The following is an 11,654-nucleotide window of genomic DNA, read 5'->3' as shown; positions in this document are numbered from 1 at the left end:
CTTACACGTGTAAGGACCTGGCTGTAGAAGAAGGGATGTTTGCTCTCATCGGAGAGAAATGAGGAGATCCCTCTTTTGGGGGAGGTGTTTGAACTGAGTCAAAGAACTACAGTCAATAATACACCACGTGGAGTAATTGCATTGATGAAATAATACAAGGGGGGGGGAGGGTTGTGTCTTTGTTTGTCTGTGAGGCTTTCCTTTGGTGTAACATCAGTGATGTTTTTCCTATTTATTGTTTGTTATTTGAGCACGCTGCATCACCTTCACCTGTGCCGAGATGTCACTTCTCAAACTCAATGTACGGTACTTCTTTTTTTAATCATTATTCCTATTGATATTCCTTTTTTTTTTTGGCTTTAAGCTTCATCCTGATGTATCATGCTCAAAAAAAACAATAAGTCTGGACTTAGAAATACGAATGTTATTTGTTCGGGTTGTTTTCTATGCTACCAACAGGTCTATTTTCTAATTAAAAATGAATTCTTCCAAGTTCTGTACCATCCTTCTTTCTTCATATCTCACAACTGGGCAACTGATTGTAACCAGGGCAACCAGGCTGTAGATTGGAGTGGTAATTAACACCTTAGATGAGAACATACCTAAAGAACAAGTAAACCTTGTCACGAAGGTGAATGTTAGCCTTGTCTGTGGGCAATAAAGTTACTGCTGTTGAAGAAAGCAATGGCACGCAGTGTGTTCTCTGAACTTTTTGTGCCTAATTCCTGCTGTTAATGAGAATTGTGCTCATGTTCTTGAAAAGGCTGTGCTCTATGGGCAGGTTGGGTTTCCTTAGGTAGTAACAACAGAAAAGCAGCAAAGATAATGCAAGGAAAGCTTATTATAACAGCTGCCCACGTGGCAGAAGGTTCCTTATAGGCTGTTATGTAATTGGGGATTGCAAGACCTCCTTTAGAGTCAGAACTGCTGGGTAGGAAATCAGAAGTAAGAAAAACCATCGGAGGGGTCAGAGAACCATAAGCTCTAACTTTGTTTAATGGCCAATCAGTCACTGTGTGTTAATTACTGACTGAGGTGGGGGGTGTTTCACGGTCCTAATTTGCAGCTCTCCCCACACAGAGCAGCCCAGGATTTACTCACCGTTCATCTGGTGGCTGTCAGTCACTGAGAAGACCCAGATCAGCTTCATGCCTACGTAATTTATACGTCTTTTCCGAACTCATTCCTGTATATGAGCAGTATATAGAACTGTTCAGTAGAAATAATAAAGAGGATGGATTGTTTTGTCTGTGACTTGAAATGAATAAGAGGAAAAAAAAAAAAAAAAAAGAAAGAAAGGAAGAAAAGAAACCTCTCCTGCTGATTATCAGTATCCTGGTCCTAATACTGCTCGAGAAACCAGTGTCTGGAAAGGCGGCAGAGGCTTAATTAGAGCCCGACGATAACGACCTCCTTCGGCTTACCTCAGGTCTCCACACGGAGCCACGCACCGCCTTCCCGCCCTCCCGCCAGGGGCGTCACGTGATCGCAGGGCGGGCCGCCAACGGGCCGCGGGGTTGAGGGAGGGGCCGCCATCTTGGGGTCAGTGGGTTGAGGGGAGCCGGCCGTGAAGCGCTGTGGGGTGGGCAGTTCTTTAAGGGGTTGTAGGGCGGGCTGGGACGATGTGTGGTTGAGGTGCAGCTGGAGGAGGCTAAGGGTGGTCCTTCAGGGAAGGGATTGAAGCTGAACGTGCTGTGGAAACCAGGGTTGGAATTGAGGTTTGTCCACTGCAATACAGGCGAGATGGGGTGGCTGTGAATGTGTGGCAGCCATGCCAGGGCCTACAAGCAATGCTTGTCAGAAGTTGGGTCTTAAGTGCCGTGGTCTGTGCTGCTGGCTGGGAAAATGCCTCAACCAAGGCATGAGCAGCGTCTGTCTATGGCAGCCATAGCCTGGGTTACAATACCATTTCTTTAATAGCATTCTGAAGTTTCCAGCTTGATTTGCAAACTTAAATGTCTTTAATTCCCAAAGTTACTTGATGTGGCACGCAGCAGTGTCAGTGGTTTCCCTCAGTTGGAATTGGAAGCAACACAGGTTATTTATAAAACAAGGTGTGGAAGCTGCTTTCTGTAATTGCAGGTGATTTCTGCCTTGCTCTGATTTTGCTTGGAATTTGCTGGAGCGCTTTAAAAGGTTTACGGCTGGGATTTCAAGTGTGAGATTTCCTGCTTTGGAGGTCTTCAGTAGGACGTCTTCAAGAAGCGTGAAGAAATTGGGATTATTGAATAACAAGGAATAAAAGCTGGGAAGAACGTATTCCTAATTGAGTCTCAGGAGATGGGTGGCACTGCTGCTGTCCTTTGGCTTGTTTTGCAATTAATGCAGGAGGTAAAAGCATCCGTTGGGAACTGCATGCCCAGAAAAACAGTAAAATACCAAAGTAAGTGAAAAGGAGTCATTTGGTGAGCAGAAAGAAACATAAAACAGAGTTAAGTTCTTATTGGGGGAGGAAGGAATGCTATTGGCTCTCACCTCTGTGTTTGTATTTGCATTCATCTAGTGGGAGCTATTGGTAATAGAACAGTTGGACTGGATGATCTTTTAGGTCTTTTCCAAGCTTGGTGATTCTATGATTCTATCATTCTATGACTGAGCAATGTCCAAATGTAATGTAATAATAACAGTGTTGTTTATTCTTCCTGTATTAAATTGTGGAAAGAATATACGTATTCTTATATATACGTATATAAAATACGTATACAATATTTACCTGCATACTTTGGTATTATTTAGAAGCTCTCTTGGAAGTACATATAAGCTTTCACATTGTTTGGTTGTTATTTGTTTTCAACCTGGTATTTTTATTATGTGAAACCCAGTTTCCTGCGATAATTTGCTGTAAAATAATGTCTGTGTTTCATAGCTGTAAGTGTAGAAATGTTTGTGCAAGAAGGCTTGTCCAATGTCTCCACTCTCCTTGTGGATGAAGAAACGGATACGCTGTTTGTTGGAGGCAGGGATGTAATTTCTGCCCTTGATCTGAATAACATTTCCAGAGAAATTGCCAGGGTAAGTGAAGGACCTGCCTTTATTTTCAACCTGTTTTAAAATCAAAGCTGAACTTTGACCGTGGCTTTATTTATTTGCACCTAATATACTGATTTTTAATAGATACAACTTTACATTTCAGATCTTGAAACCTTATTGCTAACTCTTGCTTTTGAAGCCGCTTTAATACCTCTTTCTGTGTTGTTGGTTGTTTTTTTAACAGCACCTTGTACTTTACTCAGGTATCAAGAAAAGTGCTTATTTACCTTCGTATATTCAATGTTAAGTTTATTTAGATTTTCTTTTTACGTGTAATTTTGAGCTATGTTTTGCAACATACCCACTAAGAAGCCCATTTTGGCTTATAGGAACACTGGTTTGCTACACAGGAAAGACAACTGGAATGCATTCGTAGAGGCAAAGACAGGGTGGGTGAGACCTTTGTTTCTTCCTCTTGGTTATTAGCTAAAATCCAAATGGCTGCAGTTTTACATTTCTTTGTAAACAAGAACTAAAATCGTGTTTGTTTGAACCTGTTGGGTTTGTTTGTGTGCTGCTAAGACAAGAAAGGTTTCAAATGCAACCTACTGTGCAGTTTAAATGTGCTCTTTTTTGTTTCGCTGTTTTAGATAAGCTGCCAAAACTACATCCTCCTCCTCCATAAGATCAATGACTCCAACATGTATGTCTGTGGGACAAATGCCTATCACCCGGTGTGTGACCACATGGTAATTATATTTGAATATGGGTTTTACTTGAAGGAGCTCGAGTCACATGGCAAGTTTTTAAACGCCTTTCTAGGAATATTTCAGTTAAAAATTAGAAACTCTTCCTGGTTTGTTCTCTCATAAAACGCATGAAACGTTAAGAAAATGTTTTCCCAAATGTTATTTCTTTTTGCACAAAATTCACATTTCTATTCTAACTTCTGTGATCATCTTCCTTTAAGTGCATTTGCCAGTTGTTTCAATGTATTACACAGGAGCAATGTTTTCTTCATCCCATCAAAGTGATTGCTTGCCTTAGGTTATCCAGAGGACAAAGATGAGTTTGCAAGGAAGAGCTGAAGAGAGCAGAGGGAAGTGTCCTTTTGAACCAACTCTGAAATATGCATCCGTGTTTGTAGGTGTGTTTTCACTCATGTACAACCTTGCAGACTTTTTGTTATCTTAATTCTGCTTTCGTATACCAACCCATTTGTTCCTTAAGATTTGGTTTTGTATATTAAAACAAAGGACTTGATGCTTTTAGTTTCCTCCAAACCTTTACAGATGGGGCGTTTTACTCAGCTACTTCCAATAATTTCTTGGGAACAGAACCTATCATACTTCGCAGCATGCAGAATCCTGTAAGAACAGAATTTAAAACGTCTTGGCTAAATGGTAAGAAGCTTTTATTCATACTTCAGGCTCTTGAGCATCTGTTAATATATGAACTGTCTCTAGAATGTAACAGTGTCTTAAGCTGGTTTAGCAGTGTCCAGAAGTGAAGATTAAAAGCATTGTGCCTAAGAACTGCAGTAATGGGACAAGCTTCTGCCTCTCCATTTAAAACACAATTTCTTCTTTTGAATTTTGATATTCATAAATACTTTTCAACTCTTTGCTCCACAAAAAAAAGAGTTTAACTAGTCTTGCTTTTAAATCAATACCTGCTATTTGTGAGTTTTCTTAGTGCTGACTTAAATTGCTTTTTATATTTATGCATTTCAGAGCCAAGCTTTGTCGGCATGGAAGTAGTACCTGAAAGTGAGTTTAGTCCAGATGGAGATGATGATAAAATTTATGTGTTCTTCACTGAAACAGCTGTTGAGTTTGAATTCTATGACAAGATTCTGGTGTCCAGAATTGCCCGTATCTGCAAAGTTAGTGTTTGAAATATGAAGATTTCGTTTACGGTATTTCAGATGAGGTTTTATAGTTGAGTGTTGAACATTGTTCTAGCCAAACAGAATTCTCTGTTTTATTCCTGAATGTTCTCCCTCTGTCGTGCTGGAGTAGAACCAGCTGTTCAGGTTGCATTTGACATTTAAACCTTTGTTCTATGTCTTAGAACTGGGATTTGTATTGAAAGGACAACTATAATTTCTTACTACAGCAACATTATCTATCAGATGGTAATCTATTTACATGTTTGTAAAGGGATTACAATCTACTTACACCTATATTTTACATGTTCTGCAGTGCTGATGTTATTCCTTTATTTAGGGTGATCTTGGTGGAAAACGCTTACTGCAGAAAAGATGGACTTCGTTTTTAAAAGCCCGACTTTCCTGTTCCATTCCAGAACTCAACTTCCATTTCAATATCATTCAGGACATCTTTTTCCTTAGGAGAGGGAAGTGGAAAGACAGCATCTTTTATGGAATTTTTTCCCAGCAGTGGTGAGATAAAAGGCTACATATACTGCTAAGTGCGGGACAAACTGAATGAGGGTTCTCACTGCAGTTTTAATAGGCCTGAGAATGGCCTTCTGGTGTTAACAACAAGAAGCTCTCAGCTGCTTACTCTGCGTGTTTAATTGGCCCACATTTGTTTTTCTTGTAGCCTAATCTGACTGAGCAAACATTATCATCTTCTGAAACAAAATGTTATTGGTTCCTGAGCCAGGGCCATCAATTGAACACCAACCCAAAGCTGTTACTAAGTCCCATTTGGAGGTTTATGTTTTCTCCGCTCAGATGGTGGAGTAATTAATTATGTTCAAAATTACATAATTAGTTACACAAAGCCCTGGATTCTTCTGGTGTGCACTGCAGTACAGGAAATACCTGATGTTTCAAGGTGTGGAATTATTCTTCTGTTCCAAAAACAGCATTTATCGTGGCCTGCTTGTTTTTGTTGTGTTCTGTGAAAACGAAAGCAGAACTCCAAACTACTTTCATGTTTCAGAATTTACTGCATTTTTCCTACTTGCTCCAAGTAAGACAATATGTCTCAAACTTTGCCTGTCAAAAAATACTGAAGTAGCCATGTGGGTAACTTTCATGGTTTATAAAAGCATTGGGATGCTCAGAATGCGCTTAATCAGCATCACATGGCTTAACCTGCTGCCACCTGTTCACCTGTTAGCTTATTCTTGCTGGAGCTTATGCAGTTTTATTTCTGGTTGTGGCAGGTTCTGTTCTCTGCCCTAAGAGAGGAATTTGCACAGCATTTATTCCTTTGGGTGTGGTAAAGAGACGTGGAATTTGTCAAAAAGGTCCTTGTTTTGTTACCTATTTCAATTTATTGGAGGGTGGTTATATGATTTTTGTTACAGAAACATATTTAATGCAATGTTTTGTGTATGTTTTATTCCCTTAGAGAATCATGAAAACTACAACAGAGAAATAGTATAAGGTATTTTTTGACTGATCCTGAAAAAGATACATCCATGCATTGTGGAGACTAGGTTATTTTACAGTATTTCGTTCTATATATACATTATTTCTTTCAATCTGGTCATCAGTTATTTTGTAATGTTTCTTCCCATATAAAACCTGCTTTTATTTTGTGAGAGTTGTTTTTCTTTCCTTCAAAGGGGAAGGTTGGATGTATCGGCTGTTTGTGCATACAGCATGACAAGTATTCAGGAAGCCTTCTCCAAAGGAAACTACAGAGGACCAATAACTGTGGAGCATTCCCATGTTAGATGGATGGTTTTTAGAGGAGAGGTGCCGGTTCCACGTCCTGGTGCTGTAAATACAGTTTTACTTGCTCTAATTAAACAATAGTTACTCTTATCTCTTTGGTAGAAAACCACTGGTGCCTGTTTTACTGATATAAGCTCTGTGTTTATAATCAGCAGAGAGCTGCTTCCTCACTCTGTCACAGGACAGCTGCCCTGCAGTTCTCCTCTGCAGGAGCTGTGGGGTTATTAGCCGGTTTGTAGACTGAGGAAAATAATCACTGTTCTTGTTTGAAGTTAAATGGAAATACCAATACGTAGAAGAAAATGCAGCGGTTTTTACATACCTTGCTGAGATGTAAAAGCAATTGTAATCAGTTCTATTATATTTTGTTTCCAGTGTATTGATAATTCTGCCCGGAGTATGGGGTATAAGACATCTTCTGACCTGCCTGACAAAGTTCTGCAGTTTGCTAGAGATCACCCTCTGATGGACAGCTCTGTGAATCCAATTGGTGATAGGCCAGCGCTGCTGAAGAGAAGCTCAAACTACACCAGGATTGTGGTAGACAGAGTCACTGGCCTAGATAAACAGACCTACGATGTCATGTTTCTAGGAACAGGTAAGTGTTTTAATTTTAGAAGATATTATTCATCTTTGTGTGTTTTGTGACGGATTTTCTTTTTCAGCACTTCAAAAAAGTAAAAGAATTCATTAGCTTTGTTTGAAGTTTTGCATTCAGAAGCTGTCTTGCTAGTTGAATATTTTCCTACCAGTTAGATTAAATGTTTTGGGCTTGTTGGACATTAAAAAGTTCTCTTTAGAAACTTTCCATATCAAAGGAGACTTCACATAATGATATTTGCAAATTCAGGGATTGTTTGAGGTCTTTTTTCCCAGGAAAAAAAGAAAAAAATCATTATTTAAAGAAGAAATAAACATTGCTTTGAAGAATTACATAAATTCCTTCTGCCCAGGAATGTCTGGTACATCTCATCTAATTTGAGTGTGAATTATCAGGCTAAAATGTTATGTGATGTTTAAACAAGTTCATAGTTAAAAATATATTTCTTTTTATGTAGATGATGGATATTTACATAAAGCTTTCAATTGCGATGGAGAAATGTTCATTGTGGAAGAGCTGCAGCTGTTTCTGTCCCCTGAACCTGTACAGTTCCTGCAGCTGTCTGCTAAAAAGGTAGAGCTGCTGTCCCTGCATATGGAAAGTGACTGCTGTAATAACTTGCCTCAGGCCTTGCTCTTCTGTAGTGTTCTTCTGACTTTAAATAGCCTGTAAATACCTCCTGATTTCTGTTTCCATCACATACCAGCTATTAACAGAAGAACAATACATGTTATCTATAGAAAAAGTACGTTTGTGTAATAGTATTACTGAACCAACTTAGGGTCATTAAAAGAAATAGGGAAGAAACAGTTGTTTTATGTGTTACACAGAGCTGTTTTTTCTCATTTATTCTTTTAAGGATTTTAGTTTACTGATTTATATATATATATATACATATACATACATACATACATTTATATATATATATATATATATATATATATATATATATAATCCATGTTAGAAAATAACAGCTTAAAATCTCATTCACCATTATGACACAAAAACTCCCTCCTACGTTCCCAGGGGATGCTCTATGTGGGGTCCCTGTCTGAAGTGGTACAGCTTCCAGTTTCGGGCTGCCACCGATACAAGAACTGCTTGGATTGCGTCCTGGCAAGAGACCCGTACTGTGCGTGGTCTCAGGCTTCCCATGCCTGTGTTCTGCTGTCAGCTCAGTCTGGTGATACAAAGTAAGTAACTAGCTGTTGTTTCAGCTGCTGGTCTGACAGATGGCTTTATAAGTGCAATGCAACACTGAGGGTTCCAAGTAATGGTGCTTTAAAAGCTGGAAAATCTTTGGTTGGTTGTTATTGTTTTGTTGATGTTTTTATTTTCCCAGGGATTTAATTCAAAATGTGAAATACGGGGATGCTTCCAGCTGCCTTAGTGTAGGTATGTGAGTCTTTATTTTGAGTATTTTAACATCATGCAATTGTTCAGTCTGTGGTCACTGGAATTCTTACGCTATAGGAAAAGGCAGAATTACAGTCATGCTCACTATTACTCTTTCTGAACCAATAAAGATAGGAAAAAAAACCCACATTCGGTACCACCTAATGATCTTAACCCTTTATGTCTCAAGGTCAGCATAAGTGTGTCCCAGCTGAAGTTGTTAGCATCCCTTCCACGTGTACTTTGAGGAAATCACGACACATTAGCTGTCCTAATATAAATATTACTGCTTTAGGATGCTGTTCTGCAGATACATCACAAAAACTATTCAAAAGAACGCTTAAAAAGAAGATGATTTGTTATCAGCCATTGAAAATAGTTATTTTTAGTGCAGTTGGTGTTCTTTTAAATGTAGAATTTCGTGTGTGTGTGTTATTATTCATCGACTTTATAATGAGTTGCAAGATATGTGGCTTTCGTCAGTATCACAAACATCTCTCTCTTACCTTCTCTTATGTCTGTTTTAAACCTGTTGTCTTGTCTATTTGAGTGTGCACCACAAATGATACTGGGACACTCATTGAGACAACTGAGAAACTTATATTAGATACAAACATTCCACAGTCAGATTTACACAAACAGACAAAGCCATGAAGCTGTGTCATTAAGAAATAGAAGAACTGAGGCATACAAAGATCGATCTATTTACGTGTGGCTACATATGGAGGTGAGCCAAAAGCAGGTTAAAATGTGGAGGTCTTAAACTTCTGGTCCTGTATCCTTGGGTTACGCATCAGCAGGAGTAAGGCCAGCAAAATGCCCCTATACATCACAGGCAGAGTCATACCTCTTAGTCATGAGATTTCTTTGTCTTTACTGCTTACATATTTATTACCTGTTTTCAGACTGGTAGATTCAAACTGATACGTTTTGAACATGTATCTGGTTTTGTATGTTCAAGTAAATCTTCAGTGTTCTTACTTAAAAACCTTATCTTCATAATTGCAGAGAATGATGTGAGGAAATACCTCTTTACCATTGGAAACAATGTTCATCTTCAATGTGTTCCTCTTTCAAATCTGGCAAGAGTAGTGTGGAAGTTCAATGGGAGCCAAATTCAAGACAAGGACTCTAAATACCTCCTCTACGATGGAGGAATAGCAATATTGAATGTGACGATGGCTGAGACTGGATCCTATGACTGCCTCTCAGTAGAGAAATCCAAAGCAAAGGAATTCTTCATCACTGTGGCCCGCTACGCCCTTTATGCACATCAAAGTACAGAGAAGGCAAATGTTAATGCAGCAGATAACAACAGTGAAGCAGAAGCTGTGGGTTTTCAGTCTTCAGTATCAACTTATTTACTGAAAGATGCAACAAAGCAGAAATTTGTGGGCAGCCAAAAGGAGAATTTTCTTTTAAAGCTCCTGGGTGCTGGTTTTGCTCTTCTTTTCGTTTTCTTGTTCGTTTGGAATTTCTACAAGGGCCATATATCTCTGCCTTGGAAGATCAGAGAGACCAGCTCCAAAGACACCAATGCAGACTTGGAAAATCCAGAACTGGCCTTGCGGTCAAGATCAGCGGCTGTAAGGGAGAATTCAGCCATACAAATCAACGTGTCTCAATGAATAAATGCTGCTGAGTTTTTCTCAAGGAGTGCAGCTCAGTGTCCTGTGCAGCTCCTGGAGCTGTTTGGCTCAGATTGCATCTCCTGCTAAGGAACGTGGAATGTAAATTTGGGTAGGAGTCAGAAGCTCAGAACTGAAGACGACGAGCTGCATTGTGCATTGCACAGTCCTGTTACCAGCTGGTACTTTTAAAAGCAAAACACCTTTTTGACATATTAGAACCATAAGAATAAATATATATATATATATTTTTTTTTTTTTCCCCAAAAATTGACACTGATCCACTTTTTTGTATCGTTGGACTCGTCCAGTTACAGCAATGAATACTTCAGAAGCTAATAATACTTAGCAGTTCGTGCCTTTCACCTTCAGACTTTGCATTTAATCTACGAATAGCAACTAATTAAGTCTCCCAGTGCCCCAGGAGGTTGTTACTACCCTCATTTTTCACGAGGTTAAACTGCTTGTCACTGACCACAGTATTGGTGTCAGATCCAATGCTTCCTTAGAAGTCCCTGAGTCGTCTTCACATCTATTTTCCTCTTTTTTTCTAATACATTTATTTTTCTAACGTGCTGTTAGTGATATTATGATGCATCTTTTTCTGTCTGGAGGCATCACGAACTGACATAAATACTGCCTCATTGTTCTGGATCCATTTCTAAGGTTTGGTCACAATTCAGACTGTGTGGCTCCTCCTTTGGCCATTGATAGTAAAACGTTTTTATTCTGAAACTCTTACAATTTTCAAGTGAATGTTCTCTTAGGTTTTCTTGTTTGGAAAATAACATGGATTCTCTGCCTCTGCAATTCCTAAAGAGGAGGCCCCATTTCAGCAAATCCTCACAAGGCTACCGGCGTTTGGTTTTAGTTCAATTCCTGCTGATCTAATTACCCTAATTGAAATGTGTAAAATAATTAGCTTTTAAGAGTTGTAGATAAGTTACCGTTAACAGGTCGATATGAAAGATACCGTGCCCTACTTTAAGCAGTATCTTCAGTGCGGTTTTAGTCCTTGTGTCATTGGTTCCCATGTGGGAAGCCAGGAGCATTGCTGGTGCTCAGTGGTGCAGCAGTGCCAGGACAGAGCTGGAGCTGCTGGTTCCATTGCCAGCTCAGAGCAACCATCTGCAGCTGCTCCAACTCGCGTCCTGCCGTGACCCATCTGAGCACAGCAGTGTGCTGTAAAATGACATTCCTTCCCCACAGCCCCTAACACGGTTCAGCTCTCTTGGTTCCAGAAGTCTTTATTCGTAGCTGCTGCCGTCATTTCAAGCAGGGCTCAGACTTCATCTGATGTTACACTTAGAATTCAGCAGCAAACTGTAGCCCCAAATGTGTGTAAATAGCAGTGCAAACGTGGGAGACAGAATTACACCTGTCCCAGTAAACCTCCTTTTTGAAT

The 11,654-nt window shown here is 39.5% G+C and overlaps 1 protein-coding gene across 3 annotated transcripts; it reads left to right on the top strand.

Moving 5' to 3' along the window:
- Positions 1–1,562: 1,562 nt before the first annotated feature.
- On the top strand, positions 1,563–10,738 carry LOC140262905 (semaphorin-4E-like). 3 transcript variants are annotated; one of them, XM_072357586.1, is made up of 15 exons: positions 1,563–1,582; positions 2,083–2,383; positions 2,867–3,012; positions 3,360–3,419; positions 3,621–3,719; positions 4,018–4,117; positions 4,263–4,373; positions 4,704–4,855; positions 5,199–5,374; positions 6,514–6,670; positions 7,001–7,223; positions 7,684–7,799; positions 8,253–8,419; positions 8,569–8,621; positions 9,630–10,738. In XM_072357586.1, exons 2-15 carry the CDS (start codon positions 2,281–2,283, stop codon positions 10,247–10,249), a joined length of 2,283 nt encoding a protein of 760 aa, XP_072213687.1. In that variant the 5' UTR covers positions 1,563–1,582; positions 2,083–2,280; the 3' UTR covers positions 10,250–10,738. The 3 variants fall into 3 exon arrangements, with proteins under 3 accessions (XP_072213687.1, XP_072213688.1, XP_072213686.1); XM_072357587.1 differs by lacking the exon at positions 1,563–1,582 and adding an exon at positions 1,583–1,718 and having other exon boundaries at positions 5,199–5,371; XM_072357585.1 differs by lacking the exon at positions 1,563–1,582 and adding an exon at positions 1,583–1,718.
- Positions 10,739–11,654: the final 916 nt, after the last annotated feature.

Source organism: Excalfactoria chinensis, chromosome 26 (genome assembly GCF_039878825.1).
Source record: "Excalfactoria chinensis isolate bCotChi1 chromosome 26, bCotChi1.hap2, whole genome shotgun sequence".
Taxonomy (NCBI): Eukaryota; Metazoa; Chordata; class Aves; order Galliformes; family Phasianidae; genus Excalfactoria; species Excalfactoria chinensis.
Note: the sequence above shows the minus strand (reverse complement) of the source record. Positions and strands in the feature narration are given on the sequence as shown.

Bases quoted from the DNA above. Each gene is read 5' to 3' on its own strand.
- LOC140262905 (XM_072357586.1), top strand. From the start codon at position 2,281: ATGGGTGGCACTGCTGCTGTCCTTTGGCTTGTTTTGCAATTAATGCAG. The intron at 2,384-2,866 runs GTAAGTGAAAAG...TGTGTTTCATAG, and splicing joins AAAAACAGTAAAATACCAAA to CTGTAAGTGTAGAAATGTTT. The intron at 7,224-7,683 runs GTAAGTGTTTTA...CTTTTTATGTAG, and splicing joins TGTCATGTTTCTAGGAACAG to ATGATGGATATTTACATAAA.